At 41.5% G+C, this 17,583-nt stretch overlaps 1 protein-coding gene across 1 annotated transcript; it reads right to left on the minus strand.

Annotated features, from left to right (window-relative positions):
- Positions 1 to 182: 182 nt before the first annotated feature.
- Positions 183 to 16,199, minus strand: neil3 (nei-like DNA glycosylase 3). The gene is made up of 10 exons (XM_084085791.1): positions 16,050 to 16,199; positions 15,382 to 15,470; positions 14,322 to 14,456; positions 12,087 to 12,300; positions 11,507 to 11,581; positions 10,737 to 10,903; positions 2,486 to 2,667; positions 1,102 to 1,522; positions 584 to 764; positions 183 to 381 (listed from the first exon to the last, which is right to left on the minus strand). Exons 1-10 carry the CDS (start codon positions 16,155 to 16,157, stop codon positions 199 to 201), a joined length of 1,755 nt encoding a protein of 584 aa, XP_083941917.1. The 5' UTR covers positions 16,158 to 16,199; the 3' UTR covers positions 183 to 198.
- Between the last annotated feature and the right edge of the window lie 1,384 nt (positions 16,200 to 17,583).

A 17,583-nucleotide genomic window follows, 5' to 3' on the forward strand; every position in this document is an offset into this window, starting at 1 on the left:
CAAGTCTGAGTGTAATTAAGCACAGATAGGGAGGAGTGCTCAGGTAGCTTCATCACCATAGCAATCAGATGGTCACGCTCTCATTTGATGGCTTGAGTTCCGTTGAAAACAATTCACTCACTCTCCATACAGTACCTGCCTGATCCAAATTCAGGTTCGCAGCAGGAGACTGGCGGGTAAACCCAAAGCATGCAAGCGCTAACAGCCAGGGAGAATGGAGACCCCTGGTCCATTCTCAGCCCACTTGAAGAAGTCACACTGTTTACCCTTTTTGAAGCTACAGGTGTAGAAGTTGCGTCCGTTATTGGGTCCCAGTTTCAGCACCGTCCTCATCAGGCAGCGTTTGCCATGGTGACATGTAGGGAAATGCAAGTCTGCCCACTGTTGAAAAGGAAAGCGAAAATAACTACCAGATCATTTGAAATTAATCTTTCATTAATAAACAAGAGACTTGATCACATTTTGGGTCTGAAATATGTCTCTCGTTGAGTGATATTTTTCTTATACAGTACATATGTTTTCATTTTCTGCTAAAGCCACATTATGCCATAAATATGTGTATAGTTTTATTCTGTTTTTTTACCTCAAAGAAGTTGCACTGTGTGTCTCTGGGGAGCGAACAGGTATAAAACTGTCGCCCTTTATTCTCGCCCTCTTTATGGACCTGTTTGAGGATGGCCGGCCGACGATGGGACACGCAGCAAGGGGTGCTGGAACTACGATTGGTAGCGCCACCTTCGTTCGGTGCATTGATTTGGTGTGATCTAACAAAATAATTGAAACAGTGTTATTAGTTCATGACAAATTCAACATATTAGACAAGTATTACTGTCATATGGTCGTATGCCTGTTAAGCAAATGAAAAAACATTGCTTCAGCCGTGTGTTTTTTAAATATGTGTGGTGGATGATGACCTGAGCACTTTCCTACTGCAGCCATTCATCAATCTGAAACTTCACTAACAATGCTTCTACACATTAAAAATTCCACAGGCAGATACTTTTTCATCCCACTTATCCTTACCCCCCCTTTAAGTTGCAAAAACTTCTCTCATTATAAACTTTTATTCATGAATAACCAAGCGAGGGATCTACTACTCACCCTAAGTTGGGGGTTCCATTTCTAGCTTTGTTACTGGGAGAGGGACTGTGATCAATTCTCATTTTCTTGGAAGGGTGACTGTAGGAGGCCAGTGATTCCCCGTTGGACATTTCCATGCTTTGCTTCTGCCTGCCACCAGAGGCATAATTGGGGCTTGTTGTCCCTTGGCAGCCACTGTATTTATACAAACCAACCTCCTCTGCCGCTGAGGAATTCAAATGGCCAGCGGCTGGGGAGCGAGAAACCGAGCTCACAGGCCTCTGCGTCTCGCTGAAGTCAGAGAAAAGCAGGGTGGTGGTCCCGAACACCGACCTCCAGTTGACTTTGCGCTCCTCTGGTGGTTTGGTGAAGGCAGTGCAGGGGTATTTAATCAAGTCTGTGGCGAAGGCCAGCGATTCCGAGCTAATGTCTCCTTTAGGGACTGTGGATGAGGGAGCCACAGCGAGACACGTTCAGCAACACGCCTCACTTTTACAATAATGCATCGACTTGTCTCATAAAAATGCAAGTTGTTGTTGTTACGTTTAAATGGTTAGGCTAGGCTTGCCATAAAATTTCTGCCGTTAGCAGCAAACTGCTGTTGCGCAGTAAAATAAAACATGCCACACTATCTGTTGTGCTGATGATGCACACTCATCCAAAATGCTGTAAAATTTGCCTGTATAAAATACAACTCTGGAGGTAACAACACATTTTGATAGTAAATGCATTAAAACGCTAAATTAGAGTCACACAGGGAGACCATGGCTTAATGGTCAGTGTGTATTTCACACTTTACAGAAAGCAGTAACTTCAGACTAAATATTCCCCCTGACAAAGAATAATACCTCATATGACACCTACTGTACAGTATGGATGTTATGACAGTGGCAAGAGTATAATACATTACACGGAGACACATCAACAATATAGAGCTGTACTATACGATGTTTACCAAATAAATGAAATATATTGCTTTGATTAGAATATTGCAATAAATATAGATCACCACACTCAAACAAACCTTTATTGTAAGCATATGGAAGAAAAATGGTAACGTCGTCAAAATTGTCACACAATTGTTCGATAATTTTAGGGTGTTTTATTGTACTGCTGTACTGCTTCATGAATCTAATATAACAGGGGTTATTGTTCATAAAATAAAACGTTCAAATATTGTCTAAGTCAATACTTTAGAGGGTAAAGTGGTAGACTATTGCAATATATAATACTACCCAATGTATTGTGCAGCCCACGTAAATGAGTTACTGCACCACCCTGCAAAACTGCAGCTCAATTATTCACTGGTTTACATGTCATGGTTCAAGTGCCACTACGGTACATACAGTACATGTATATATACAATCCTATTATAAAATAACTGTGATGGGAACATTGAACTTACTCTCAGGTCTAGGAGTGAGGCAGGCGTCGCAGGCCTTGGCTGCTGACTGGTTGATCAGTGTGCAGAGCTGACACGCCCACTCTTCTTCCTCCCTCTTTGCCACAAGATCACTGCTTCCATCTTTGTAGGCCCACCCAGAGCTCTGGGCCCACCCAATCAGGCTGTTCCTGGCTGGGAGCTTGCTGGGGAAAAAAAGGAAGATGACAACATTGATTAACAATGTCATAATAGTAACAAGCCGAGGAGGAATTGACATAATTACAGTATAGCATGTAAAATCAGTGTTGGGCACACGCTTGTAAATAGTTTCAAACACCTTAAAAGGTGCTTCCACTTCCAGCACCTGACAGTATCATTGACATTACCCTCCTGTGCAAAGCCACATATCAGGCCCCAAGGATTTTTTATTTTATTTGCCCTCAACAACGTTATGTTAATAGTTCAAATTGTCACGAAAAGAGAGCTGAGCCAGGAGGCAAAGCTCTCGATACACCGGTCTATCTTCGTTCCTACTGAGAACACATGAGAACAAGATCGCGGATACGCCCGGCCAAAATGAGTTTTCTCTGGAGGGTAAGTATATTTTATTTATATAGCAATTCTCACTGAGAGAACACACACTTTAGTGCTTTAAGTGCTTTACATACAATAGGAATAAAAACACAGCATGAAGCATTCAAATAAATGCAAATCAACATAAACACAAACTGTGTAATTCATCTCAGAAATAAAACAGCAGACATATTGCACACAGAGAAGAGAATCAAATCAAGGACATTTCGCAAATGCTTTTAAACGGGCTTGCACCGCCTCCACTGAAACAGTTCATAGAGCGAAGGGAAAGTGGTGATAGAGCATCAAGGGCAACTACCAGAGGGGACTGTGATGTACCATTCAGACGTAGTGTGTTTCTCTATTAGAGCCTCCCATCACTGGAATAGTCTCCCTACCGAAGTAAGAGAGACCACCAACTATTTTACCTTCCAATTCATCCTTAAGAGATGGCTTAAAGCTAACCAATTTGTAATCATGGGTAATTATCATCTCCATTTGTCACTGGTGTCATTTCTCATATTTTACCTATAATTGATCTCCTGTACTATATCTACTTGTCTTGTATTGTTTTGATGTCTGTTTTTGTATGGATAGTTATATAACCACTTTTTAACAGCCTGCTCAGGGACATCAGATGAAAATTCTGTCTCATACATGTGGATGTGAAAACTGACATGTTGATTAATGTGCACTGTCCCTGAAATAAATAAACAGTAGTGTATTTAGGTGGTTCTTTAAAATGTCCAGAGGCTGCAGCTCTCAGGACCTGTGGAAGGGCATTCCTAGTCTGGGAGCTACAGACTGAAAGGCTCCGTCGACTTTGGTTACGAGGGATGACTAATAGGCCCTGGTCGGCTGACCTTAGTGTCCTGTAGCAGGTCATTTCAATATTCTGGTGCTTGACCACACAGAGCTCTATGTGAGCACCAAGACCTTGAACCAAACCCTGAAAACAACAGGAAGCCAGTGCAAGGAGGTCAGGACTGGAGTCATGCAACACCTTCGGCTGGGCCTGGTTAAACATCTTGTGCATGTTTTTTGGCATGGTGCATACAGTATGTCAGAGGGAAGAAATGTGTATCGGGGTTGGAAACAAGGCCAGGGAGACGAACATGCTGACATAATTCTCCTGGCCATATGGCGAGTAATAGGCTTATGCCTGCTGTATTCTGCCAAATGTTGTGTCTTCATGCTCGTGTGCTTGTTCAGTGTAGGGTGTGACTAGCCTGGCTCCACCCCCTGAATCGTTTGCCTCGCATTCGATTCAGGGTCTGGTGACGCTGTCGAAGGCGGGTGTTTCTCGGTTGAAAATCTGTACGACGAATCGGGATCGGGATAATCCAGTATGAACCAATCGCGTTGGTTCATAGTGGAGTCCCACTTTGGCCACGCCCCCATCTCAAAACTCGGCTGCAATGAGAGGGCTGAGTGTCAGGCTAGGGTGTGACAGCTTTATAAATCCAAAACCCTAATAACTATGGTTATAAGCCAATATAAATACAAAGTATTCCATTTATGCACAATATATTAATCATCAGCAGTGCAGCGTAGGGAATCGTGACATTGGAAGAAGCACAGATTAAAAAATATGCACGTCCTTGTATGTAGTGCATGAAGGCCTTGAGCTGCTGACTTTGCACAAGGCCTTGGATATCTCCTAGAAGATGGTGCTGCAGCCAAATAACCAATGAATATCTGGGATTTTTAAATCAGTGGCATTGGCCAATGGCCGTGCCCATGTGGCCAATTAACAAAACCTAGTGATTCCCCATGTGTCAATTCAGCATTTTGAGGCCTGTCAGTGGCTAACTATTAACACTAAAAAAAGTATTTTCATTTGCCAGGTATGTTTGCAACCATGAGGAATTCATCTCTGTGTGATTGATGCATAAGAGGCCGTGGCCATCGAGGCGTTTTTTTCCCCAGCTGAAAATGCCAAGGTGCTCGCCTTGAAAATGCTTCCAAACACTCGGGTCGAAGATATTTCAGCTCTCAGCAAGCAAAGACAAACGGCACACATGAACGAGCAAACACAAAATAAATGCTCAGCAGCACCTCATCACGCTGCTGGGGTTTCCAAAAACGCTCAGGAAAAAAAAAGGGTGGGGGGGCGGGGGGTCAAACCCCAGTTTGATGCGAATCATCAAACTGGGGGTCATTGAAATGAAAAAGTGCATTACAGCAGGATTGTGGTGGTAGTTCAAGGGGGATCAGTGAGGGGCATGGGGCTTGTTTGTGAGCCCCACTGCCATGGTGAAGAAACTGTGATGGTGTTCCATAGTGGTCATGAGAGACCGGTACCTCCTGCCACATCGATGGAATAGTTATCTCACTGGATCTTTCTTTCACTTCCAAGTCTTGGAGCAATCCACATCTAGTCCTCTATGAACCAGATGATGGACTCAAATGCTGGCCATGTAGAATTGGGCCATCATTTTCTGTGGCAGATTGAATTTCTTCAGCTGCAGCAGGAAGAACATCCCTCGTTAAGACCTTCTTGGTGATGTCCTCCCACTTGAGGTCTTGTGATGTTATTGAATTTCAATGACTCCATGTGAACAGGAAACACGTGACACCTTCATACAGTTATGTTTCCGGTTCAAATCTGTTGCTGAGCCAATCAAACGATGCTCTGGGAAACTGAATCAGGAAAAGGAAACGGGTACGCCACTTCCTGGAAACCAGGAACTACAGTTATGCACAGAGCCTAGTGCCAGATTTTCCACTTGCACACAGGAGTGGAATACCCGTTACCGACTGGATGGATTGTGATTACATTTGCAGAGAACATTCATGCTCCCTAGGGAATGATTCCAACTGATCCCAAAATCAGCCTTTCATCCAGGATCACCCTTGGTCCAAAAGGCACTTTATGTTTTGATCCTTCAATGATCAAAGCCCCCCACCCTGCCCCCATTCTGGCACCAATAATCTTTTCCTTTTTTCTAATTTTTGATTCACTAGTGAGTGTGAAGCTCTAAGGATGGCAATGTCAGTCAGTCACCATGACTCAAATTTCCTTCGGGATCAATGAAGTATCCATCGATCCAATTCATGTTGCCTCTCTCCACTCCTATATTTTGGTTTCATGTCAGCTTACAGGGGGATGTGAAACCTAACCAATATAAAAAGGAAGTTAATTCACAGGGGGAATAAACCAGTTTACAGTCAATAAAAAAATATTCCGGGTCAGGAGAACATGTTTGTAACATCACGTTCACATCAGTAAACCAACACTGATTTATACAAAAACGAATCCCCCACAATCTTTTGTTTTCTTTGAACCGTGGCCTGCACATAACACTCATTTCTAATATACCCATAACCCCAATGCGAACAAGTGAACATTGAATCGCTTTCTGTACCGTCAAACAAACTGTCCTAACCAGCTCTGTGCATCAATGATCATGGCGAGCAATGTTTCACTTGCTTCATTTCTATTCTTACAATGTTTCGCACACATTGGGTACTAGGGAGACTAAAATAGAAAGGAGTTGAAATAAAAGGTTTTCAGGCAGCTCAGCTGCATCTGGGCCCATGTCCTGAGAGAAACAAGGCCCCTTCCAGAAACTGAAATAGAAAAGAGTTGAAACAAAAAAGCTTTTCCTGCAACTCGGCTGTACCTGAGGCCATTTCCTAAGAGAAACAAGGCCCTTCCAGAAGCTGAAATACATTTTAAAAAGAGTTGAAATAAAAGGTTTTCAGGCAGCTCAGCTGCACCTGGGCCCATATCCTGAGAGAAACACGGCCCTTTCCTCATCTCTGTATCTCTCCAAACAAAGTTTGTCCATCCATCTTTTTGATTCATAATTAACCAATATTACACAAGAGGGTGTGCTTTACGTCATTATTGGCACGACAGTGATGCGGTCAGGAACTGTAAACATCACTTATGAATGCCCCCCCCCAAATTAATATGCATTTGGCCTCGGAACCCCATCTGAAGAACCCCCATCGGCCAGGGAGATTTGTGTTAAAGGTTTTCAAAAATGTTTTTCGAAAAAAGTTTAATAAATAGATAAATAATTGTCGAAATAGAAGCACACAACACGTTGCTTTGCAACATGTCATGAGATTGTAGATCGGCTGTTTTCATACAGCCAAAGTCTACGTTTTTGCTGGGGACCCCTTTGATAAACCACACCCTCTCGTGTAATATTAGGATTATACAACAGTTACCAATAATAAAACATATATATAATCAGAAAAAAATCTATAATCAGAATATATTCATAATGTGGGGAAACAGTGGAAAAAACACAAAAGTGAAAAGAGGAACATGATTACTAAAATCTAAACAAGATCTACGTACATGTAATCAGGTAGCTTCAATCACGGGCAATTTTCAAAATATTGTTGAATAAATTGTATTGGAGCATATGAGTGTGGAGATTTCTTTATGATCATTTCTAACCCAGCACCCCAAAAGAGTGATGTGCATATTTTATTAGCTTTTGTATTAAAATAATCCTTACGTTCTCATATTAGATTTGTATGCGTCATGCATCTTTAGTTCTATACATTATGAATTTTCTAAATATTGAAATATCTTTATATTTTCTATCTTTTACAGACACGGAGTGGCACAGTTTGACGCTATTCTACTTGGTCTAGTGATCATTGGATCATCAGTATCATCCTCACGCTTCATGCACTTAAGTGAGCTGTCCAAGTTCAAGTAATACACCCATTTTTTTAAATCAATTACATTCAGCTAGTTCATATGCTCTTCCAGGAGTTGGCCTCACTTGTACTTCAATTCTGCAATCTCCCAGACCAATACTTCTGCATCCTCTGGTGACCCATTCAGTTTTATGAACACCTTAGTTTCTTGTCCATGTTCTGTTCTTGTTTTCTTTTCTTGTTTTGAGCCCGTCTGGCAAAGTCAGCATTCATCTTCTTTGTCATACATGCTTGATCCCTTCAGCTTTCTCCCCTGCCCAAGTAGTGTGTTTTTCAGTTTTCTGTTCACAAAGTGAATTATCCACTTGAACCGCGGCATCCATATTCTGGGGGGAACATTAGCAGCCAATCTACAAGCTCACAACGTGCCGCGTTGTGACACGTTTACTTTTTGGTGAAGAGAGTTGGTGTACTGTAGACAGAGAAACGGACTTGAGTTACAACTGTACTTGGATTGCTTTTTCCTAAGAATAGAGAGTTTAAGTAGTTATTACAGCCGTTTTCTTGCTTATGTCTTCGGGGAGAAGATGACAGACCTCAATATGCTAGCTGTACCCCAAAATGTTAATGAAGTCCACGATCATAACACCAGAGGCAGCTCCACGAATCATGTTCAACCCAGATTTGGCTCAACAAAGGGAATGAACTCATTTTCATGCTATTCATCAAAAATGTGGAATGCCTACTCACTTTCAAAACTGCCCTAAAGATACACCTTCAGGAGGCTGCAATTCGAAAAATGGCCCCTGTCCAAGTCTTAACCTAGCCCCCCCCCCCCTCTTCTTTTTATTCTCTTGTACATATTATTTCACTCTTCATACCAGTAACCTGTAAGCTGATTGTATGACATTCTGTATAGTAGTGTGTATATCTGTCTCTTATATGTCATCATGATTTGTGTGCATGGGGATCTCATCTTAAACAAGCTCAGTGCTTAATGATTCTTCCAGTTTAGTAGACCTTGTATTGTGAATTTGTACTTCCATGTACTGTTGTTCTCATGTCTTACTAAATAAAGTACATCAATCAATCAATCAACATGGACATGCCCTTAGCGCGTCACTTCGTGCCGCACTATGAGCTTGTAGATCTGCTATTTTTGCAAAATCGTGAAAATCTGTGAAAATCTTTGGATGGGGCTCAGCGGCCAAATACATATCATTTTGGGGGTCCTTGACATGAGAAGGTTTGAGAACCACTGATATAGTAACATAGGTTTTTCAGAAAACTGTTAGGATTTAGAAGATTTTTTTTTTAATCGGCCTCAGGTCTTAATGGGTTAAAGGGGGTGTAGTGTCTCGTCTCCAGCCCGCTGATAATTATGTCGTTCATGCAGGAGTACCGTTCCATGTCTGATACTCGACATCCCAAGAGGCCATTCCTCATCGATGTTTTGTCTTTTCTCCCATCAAATCCATTATCATATTCTCGAGATCTAGATTGTTGCAATCTCTTCCGACATAAAAGGTCATCCATTGCGTTACGTACTCTATCTCCTCGTCCATTTGTTGAACATTTCTTTTACAACATGACCGCTTGAAAAACAAGTGCGCTGTAACTTCAACTTCCAGATCACTGTTATTCACGTTGGCAAACAGCTTGCCAATAACATGTTGTATTCTAACAAACTGAATGGAATATAACCAACGTAAATAAACAAAGAAATACCTAAAGCTGTGCTCTGTAAAGAGATAAAGGCCATGGGAAGAAAACGGAAAGTTTTGTTTGAACTGAAGACAAGAGCACTCAAAGTAGAGATAAATCTGATAATGCAGCATGTGACATCACTCCATCCCTTCATGTTTGCATTCTGACACAATGCTAGACAATGTTTGACAAGTACTCAAAAGCTGAAAAAGTCAGCAGACATGGAGCAGAGGAAAGGCGGTGTTGGCTCACCAGAAATTAAAAAAACGGAGATGAAAAAAAAAAGAGGAAAAAAAAGAAAACATCCCCTTCACAGATTGTCTTCTCAGCTGTGTGACGCCTTGTAGGGGCTTTAAGCGCCAACGCTTCGCAAAGCTCTGCTCAAACACAACCCAGCAGGCTCTGAGCTCACATCATGTCTGCCACACACTGCCTCTAATATGCACATTAATTTCCACTCATTACTATTCTCTCACAAAGTTGAGGTGGGAAATGGAGAACGTGACATCTCTTGCCATATTGTGTGTAGGAAGTAATATTTCCTCCACAAATATGCCTAAAGCCCTATTTATACTTACTTTGTCGTACGACGGCATCAGGAGCCGAGAAAATAGCTAATCTATGAGCTCATACATCTGCTATTTTAGCTCACAGATTTGCAAATCTTAAATTTTTGGTCCGAGATGTACAACTGAACATACATTTGCCATAAGATTCCCCTTGACATGCATGCATGACCGACCTAGTTGACCTAGCTGGATTTCTAGAGCCAGTTTGTGTTTCTCCAGACCCAACTTCTCCCCCTGTGCTAGTAATCCATCTTATCTTATCCCTCACATGCTGTAGCTGTGGTGATATTATTATTTAAACGATTCAGCCCTGCTACAAAAAAAAAACTCAATAAATTCTCCATCTCCGTATAGACGACTCAGGACAGTTGAAGGCCAGTCTCTATTTAATGTGGTATTTAGATGAGACACGCCATAGGTATGAATTGAACGTGTAAATCCAGCTGCTGCAACCAGCCCCAGGCTTGTAACCTGACGCTGCCAGATCCAAAAAGCTTGTTTCACATTTGGCAGAGTCAGGTTACCAGGCTTGTACCCCTTAATAATTGTTGCTTGTGGTGAATCTAGGACCTGTTTATTCTATCGTTTTAAGTCATTGTGGATAACAGAATTAAAATGTCTAGAAAGTTGAAGATAAATAACTGGGTATTGAATAAATATGATACCTGGTATTTGTTATTAAATCAGATGTTTTGGGGGGGTATTCAAAATTAAAAATTCTCCCCCAAATTGATTATTTTATTAAAACCGATTACATTTGATCGATTAAATTGATCACTCCTAGTTTCCATGTGTACCTGATGTCAACTTCACTGGGGTCATCGGTCTGACAGCGGGGACAGATGTAGGTCATCCTGCTGTTGTCTCCAAGACGACAGACTGTGACAGTTGCTGAGCAGCGTCCACAACGAGGCCTTTTGTAAACTCTGTAATGTTTGTTCAGAGGAGCGCCGGACTTACGACACTGATGGAGACAGGAAGAGAGGAAAATGTTTAGTACCAAGAGAAAAAAACGGGAGGAAAAACTACTTGAAAAGCCTCTTCAAACCACATTTTTAAAACAAACTGCTGCTATCATTTCTTTACCTAGGTCTGCCCAGTTATGCATAAATTCTACAGACAGAAATAGGGCTGCAGCTACAATAGCTATTTATTTTCATAATTGATTAATCTATCCATTATTTTATATATCTGATCAATTTAGACCATAACTAATAAAGTGCAAACGTTATCTGAACCCAAACGGACAAATTGAAATTGCTTCGTTGTTTACCCAGCTGTCAAAACAAAAACAAAAATTAAACTGCCAAAAAATACAACTAATCAGCTTTCCTACAGTCTGTCTCTCCTACAGTACCCCTCAGCTCTCCTTCCGTCTGTCTTTTCTCGCCTCTCTGCTTTCCTAATGTCTGTCTCCTTCAATGCTTCCCTTTCAGATTTCCAATTGTCTGTCTCACTCTCTCCTACGCTGTCCCCCTCTCAGCTTTCTGCCGGTCTCAATAAAACAGTAAATATAACAATGGTTGGGCTGAATAACACAGATATCTGCTAACAGAAAATGTCCAACCTTATAAAAGAGAAGGGTGAAATCTCTTGTCATCTTAACCAGGTAGCGGACCTGTTCGTCTGTCAGATGGTCAGCCTGAGTGTAATATACAGTTAACAGTTGCTGCAGTCAGTTGAGTAACTTGTAACTGAAGACTGACTGGTCTTCAGTTACAAAATACATGAAATTTAGCACAAAACAATGAAGTTTTTTTTTTACATGAACAAATAAAGATGATACATGGCATTAATTAAAAAGAAGTTAATAATAAGCAAATATAAATAAAACATGTTTTATAACAGCTCATCTTTTATCTAGAAGATTACTGATTGCTACTGAAGCATTACTGATGACGCTTGAGTAAGTCGAGTCAAATTACATGTATTTATACATACAGCACATTTCATATGACAAGCTCATCAGGGGGTGAACTCCAAAGGCTAAAGGACCTGTATTTTACACAGACACGCACTCAAACTGGTGCAACACATTAGCCACTAACACAACACGTGGGAGGTCCTCTACAGGGAAGGCACCTTGGAATTTCCTTGTTATTGTTCTGTTCCTCCAACTAAACACCATCCATCACGCTGGCTTGTACCTTCACGGCTGGGTGGAGGCCGCAGTCAAACAGGGCCTCGTTCTTGATAATGTTCCCCACTCCTGGCAGCACGGACTGGTCGAGGAGGACGTCGCAGAGCATCCGGCCACGCTGACTCTTCAATACGTCCCCCGCACGGGAGGCGCTGAACTTGGAGGAGCACACGTCCAGACTCTCCATGGACCTCACCCTCTGTCCACAGTCCTCCGTCAGCCTGCCAGGACCACGAGTTTAGAAGATGCAGACAGATGCCTAATTTATACTCTGTCACACAACTGTGTGTGTGTGTGTGTGTGTGTGTGTGTGTGTGTGTGTGTGTGTGTGTGTGTGTGTGTGTGTTTGTTTGATTGAATGACATTCTTATTGAAATAGGTATAAATACAATAAAATACACACATGAATCCAAAGAAAAAACACAATAAAGCACAAACACGTATTTACATTATGGTCCGCTGGTGGAGGGGTGTGTGTGTGTGTGCGTGTGCGTGTGCGTGTGTCACATAAGAGGTGGGCGGTTTGCAGGGGGCATTAATACAATAAAACAAAAACAAGCAAAAAATATATTAAAATGTTATTTCAGTTATGATCAAATACATTAAATATTAACTGAAAATGGGGATCCTGCTGTTCTTTTCAGCAAATGGACACCATCATGCGATAGAGTATAAATTCAGCTAGAGAGAGTTAGGAGGGACATACAAGACAGAGAGAGGCCTGCAGGTCTGCTTTTAAATATCAGTTAAACCCATATTTTCTCCTTGGCCTTTGAATCCAATTGATAGCTATTTTATCATGATACATTGTGTATTGATCTATGTTTTAATTTATATTCTTATGTCCACTATAATTTGTAGCTTGTTTTAATGTTACAATGGTGTGTTTTAAATGTGCATTATAAATATAGTTGACTTGCAGGTTACAGAAAAGCTGCTTTGTTGGTTTAAACTTTAAAGCGACCAGAAATTGCTGAGACATTCTGTATGGGGGAAAGTGAGAGAAATACTTCACTCTCAACAACTGTGGTGTCATTGAGCTTTCCCCACCAATTAGGCTTATAGCAAGGTGGGGCAGGGGAGCATGATTTGCAATACAGATTTGCCTGCCAGGGCTGCCAATATCTCCTGCCATTTTTCACATAGAAAATAAAATTGCAAATAGCTGTTGATTCCCCTGTGATTCAACTCATCACGAAACCAGTAAAGTTTTTTTTTTTGTTTTTTTGTTCTTTATTTACCCAGGGTAGTAGCTGAGCACAAGTGCTCATTTTCAGCAACGCCCTGCACATAGAAACACACAGACAGACAGACACATTAAAACCTGGGAGCTGACTAGTACAACCACAGTCTTATACTGTTGGCCACTACGCAGCTCCACTGGAGCAGTTGGGGTTCAGTGCCTTGCTCAAGGGCACTTCAGTGGTGTTGGGGAAGTGGTGAACATTCACTTCCCCACCCAGATTTTTTTTTTAACACAAACAAACAATGAAGTCTTTATTTTTGTGTTGGTAGCCGACTAGCCGTTATGACATCCTCACACACTGCACGAGTAAGGGCCAAAAAAATAAAAGGAAATTTTTTTTATCATGGCAAAGGATTTTGCCACGTTTATGCAGTGACATGGAAATAAAGACCGCTGAGAGGGAGAATCTGCCAGTGCAACAGAAGAAAAAAAAACTCTGCAGATTAGTTTGGCCTCGCTCGGTTGTGATTGGATTTCGCTGCCCCCGATGTTGTGGGGCACCAAACCGGGCCCAGTATGCAAATATGGGCCGGGTTTATCACCAGAGGAATTTATTTAATCAGCCCCTTGGAAATGCAGGTTCGACACAGAGATTCCAGAGGCAGACTTATATCTACACAGTGATATTAGTCTGGCCATGCCAGGCTAAGAGGGAGACAGTGTAGTAAGAGAGTAGAGACAGACAGCAGGAGGCCGAGAAGGAGACGGTGCAGGAGAAGACAGAGAGTAGGAAAGCTGAGAGGGAGACAGACTGTATTTGATTATGATGTAACACAGTGAGAGGGTGCCATCTGCTCTTGTAACCAAACAGGGATCAGAAAGCTAAATCTACTGTCAGAAACGCAACAGTTAAGCCCCGACACTCTCAACGGCATTTAAAGTCCCCGTCTGATGCAGGACTCGTGCGGCGTTGAGCAATTGAATGAGACCTCACCTCGCCCCCACCCCACCCTTCATGTGTCATTTCTACCTAGCCTAGACTGGTGGCCCCGTTACCTGATTTCCACAGCGCTGTCAAAGCAGCAGATGACATCGTTAGTCAAGTGGACCACCAGCGCCGGAGGAGAGCTTTTACCATCTTTCCTCTCTGCAGGATTTATACGCATCGATCCATTCATCCCGAAGTGCACTCTGAATCACAGAAACATGTGTAGAAAGAGATAGAGGGAGAGAGAGTGAGTGATAGAGAGATAGAGAGACATAGAGAGAGGCAGAGACAACAGAACTAAGTATGTTGTTCACACATACAAGGAATTAGTCTTGCTGCAGTAGGCTACTCTTTATGTTCACATGAAAACACAACAATGAAATAATAACATTTAAATTGTTTATTAATACAAAATATGTACCTGTTGGTATAACTATAAAAAGGTATTATTCGTATCCTGTAGTTAAGTGTTTTTGCAGTTGTTGTACGCAGTATGAGCTTGTAGAACAGCTGATCATTTATTTTATTTAAAAAAGAAAACAGGGCTGAAGTAGTTAACTCTTTAATAACCATGTTTGTTTTCAAATGTCCTTTTATCATGTGTTCCTTCTGTACTGTCTGTTGTGTAAAGCACTGTTTCCCAAACAGTGGGTCGGGACCCATCTTTGAGTCACGGACCAATTTTCATGGGTTGCGTGAAAATGTCTCATGTTTTCCGTTTCCTACGTCTAAAAAAAATACATACATATTGTTTCAAAAGATTTAAAAAGTTAAAACAAAAACAATCACATCTTTTCATCAATTAAAAATAATTCCAACATTTTTCAAAAGTATTTCACAAATAAAATGAAAAAAAATGAACAATCGAATGAAAATAGCACATCTACAAGCTCGAAATGACAATCTGAGCAAAAATGGAGAGGCTCGGGCCGCATCGTGGCGGTCCGGGCACCCTAGGCTGCAATGCCAGCTTGACAGCGTGTCGCGGGTTCGAATCCCGATGATCTTTGCTGCGTGTCACCCCCCCCCATCTCTCTCCCCATTTCCTATCAATAAAGGCATAAAAGCCCAAAAATAAATCTTTGGAAAAGAAAAAATGCACAAGATTTGAAAGTACACTATAGTTACCTTAGAGCTCTGTGGCCAAAATACATGAACAGCTCCTTTCCTAAGGTTTCAACACCGCTGTACTGACAACCTACAAACACATGGAAGCTCTGTGGAGAGTAAACACAATGTTGGTAATCAGCAGACAACATTAATTACACTATACATTATAATACACACACTGACACATGCGCACTCTGTGTGTGTGTGTGTGTGTGTGTGTGTGTGTGTGTGTGTGTGTGTGTGTGTGTGTGTGTGTGTGTGTGTGTGTGTGTGTGTGTGTGTGTGTGTTGTCTCTCTCTCTCCCTCTCTCTATCTCTTTAGTATAGACCCCTTAAAGACAACGTCACCCTGGTTGCAAGCGTCACACTGGTTGCAAGCGTCATACTGGTTGCAAATGAAACCCAATCTGTCAGGTCTCACTAGGAGGACGCGCCTCACTACCCAACACACAAGAGGGGGTTGGGGTACCCCGAAACAACAGGTTGAGAATGTATTGCATGAAACAATCACCTGTGCATCCAGTCTCAATGTTGGTAAACAAATAATTGAATAACTATTCTGTCTAAACACACGTCATCTGGCTCACTCACAGACTTTCGCGTGTGCGAGGAGTTAGTCATTTCCATATGAATTAAAGAACATTACATATTACATAATACTGTACATACAGTAGCTTCCATAACTACCTGAGACGTGGTGGTCAAAGCTCCTCGGACTTCCTTCACTGTCTGTCCCTTCTGGACCTTTGAACGGACCTTCTCTCCGTTCAACGTGCATCCCGGCCCTTCCACCATTTTAACCTTTTAAAACGCGTTTAAAAACAATGTTTTTAAAATGTAAAACAGACTAAAAAACATGAGTTGACCCGCCATTCATTTTAAGTTCGCGCAGCCGCAATGCGGGTTTTGCATGTGGTATTTTATTTTGCCATGCGCATTAAAGGCAGGATTATACATGCCGAGATGAGGTCCCGCTGCGTAGGGGGCCGGCAGAGTGCGACACCGGCGAATATTTTCCGCACATCGTATCTAAAAAGTAAAGGTATTCCCCTTTGCTCTCAGATGTTTGACATTTTTGCGGTCAAGAAAATGTAACCGACGGGTTGAAACAAGCGTTTAAATCGCTTATTTAGTCAGCCTGTGCCATGTTTTCCTAATGCAAGCTTAAAGGGAGCAGTACTGCGTATGCGGACAGGGGTTGACTGGCCACAGGCTGACTAAAAAAGCGATTTAAACGCTTGTTTCAACCCGTCGGTTATATTTTCTTGGCCGCTAACATTCAAAATATTTCAGAGCAGGTGGGCGACCTTTACTTTTAGATACGATGTGCGGAAAATGGTAAGAATCAATGATATGGGCCAATATTTGCCGGTGTCACACTCACTCGACGCTGTGGAGTGTGGAACCTCATCTCGGAGCGGAGGGAGAGGTTCCGATTGGAGCTATTACTTCCTCTTTAATTTCACATAAGGTTAGTTTGTAGCCATACTTGCAGTGCTGTAGAGTAACCAAATAGGCTACAACTGTACAGTTTAGACTTTAGAGGTATTTTTTTTACTTTACTGGAGTATTTTCTAATTTTCAGTATTTCAGTATTTTCATTAATGTCAGAGAGGCAATTATTGTACTTTTTACTCCACTACAATTATTTGAAAACTTTATTACTAAAGTTTATTTATTATTACAAAACATACATTAACCACTTTAGCCCTATGTACATTTCGGGCTTTTGAAAATAGCCGATCCAGAAGCTCACATACATTGCATTGTGAGCTGTAGATCTGCTATTGTCAAAATACTTGTGAAACTGACATTCTGCATAATGACTACTTTCTACTTTTGGTACTTTAAGTACATTTTGATAGCAATACTTTTGTACTTTTACCTAATTGTGATTACCAGACTTTTACTTGTAACATTGCAGTATTGATACTTTCACTTAAATAAAAAAATGTAATACTTTTTCCACCACTGCCTATACTTGCCATATTTTAAAATATGTTTATCAACGTTCCAACACCAGAATACTAGCTGAGTACTAGGTGAGTGATTGTTGAACTTGAATATCAAAGAAGAGAACCGTCATTATATTAACTTAGCTCTGTTAAAAGGTGTCTAATATTTATTTTATCAGGCAAAAAGTACTCAATGCAACGCATCGCCATACACAGTATCCCATAGTCCGGAGGGACGGCTATGCTATGATTGGCCCCCTTTGAAG

Source organism: Gymnoscopelus microlampas (assembly GCF_963454915.1).
Source record: "Gymnoscopelus microlampas genome assembly, chromosome: 18".
NCBI classification, from domain to species: domain Eukaryota; kingdom Metazoa; phylum Chordata; class Actinopteri; order Myctophiformes; family Myctophidae; genus Gymnoscopelus; species Gymnoscopelus microlampas.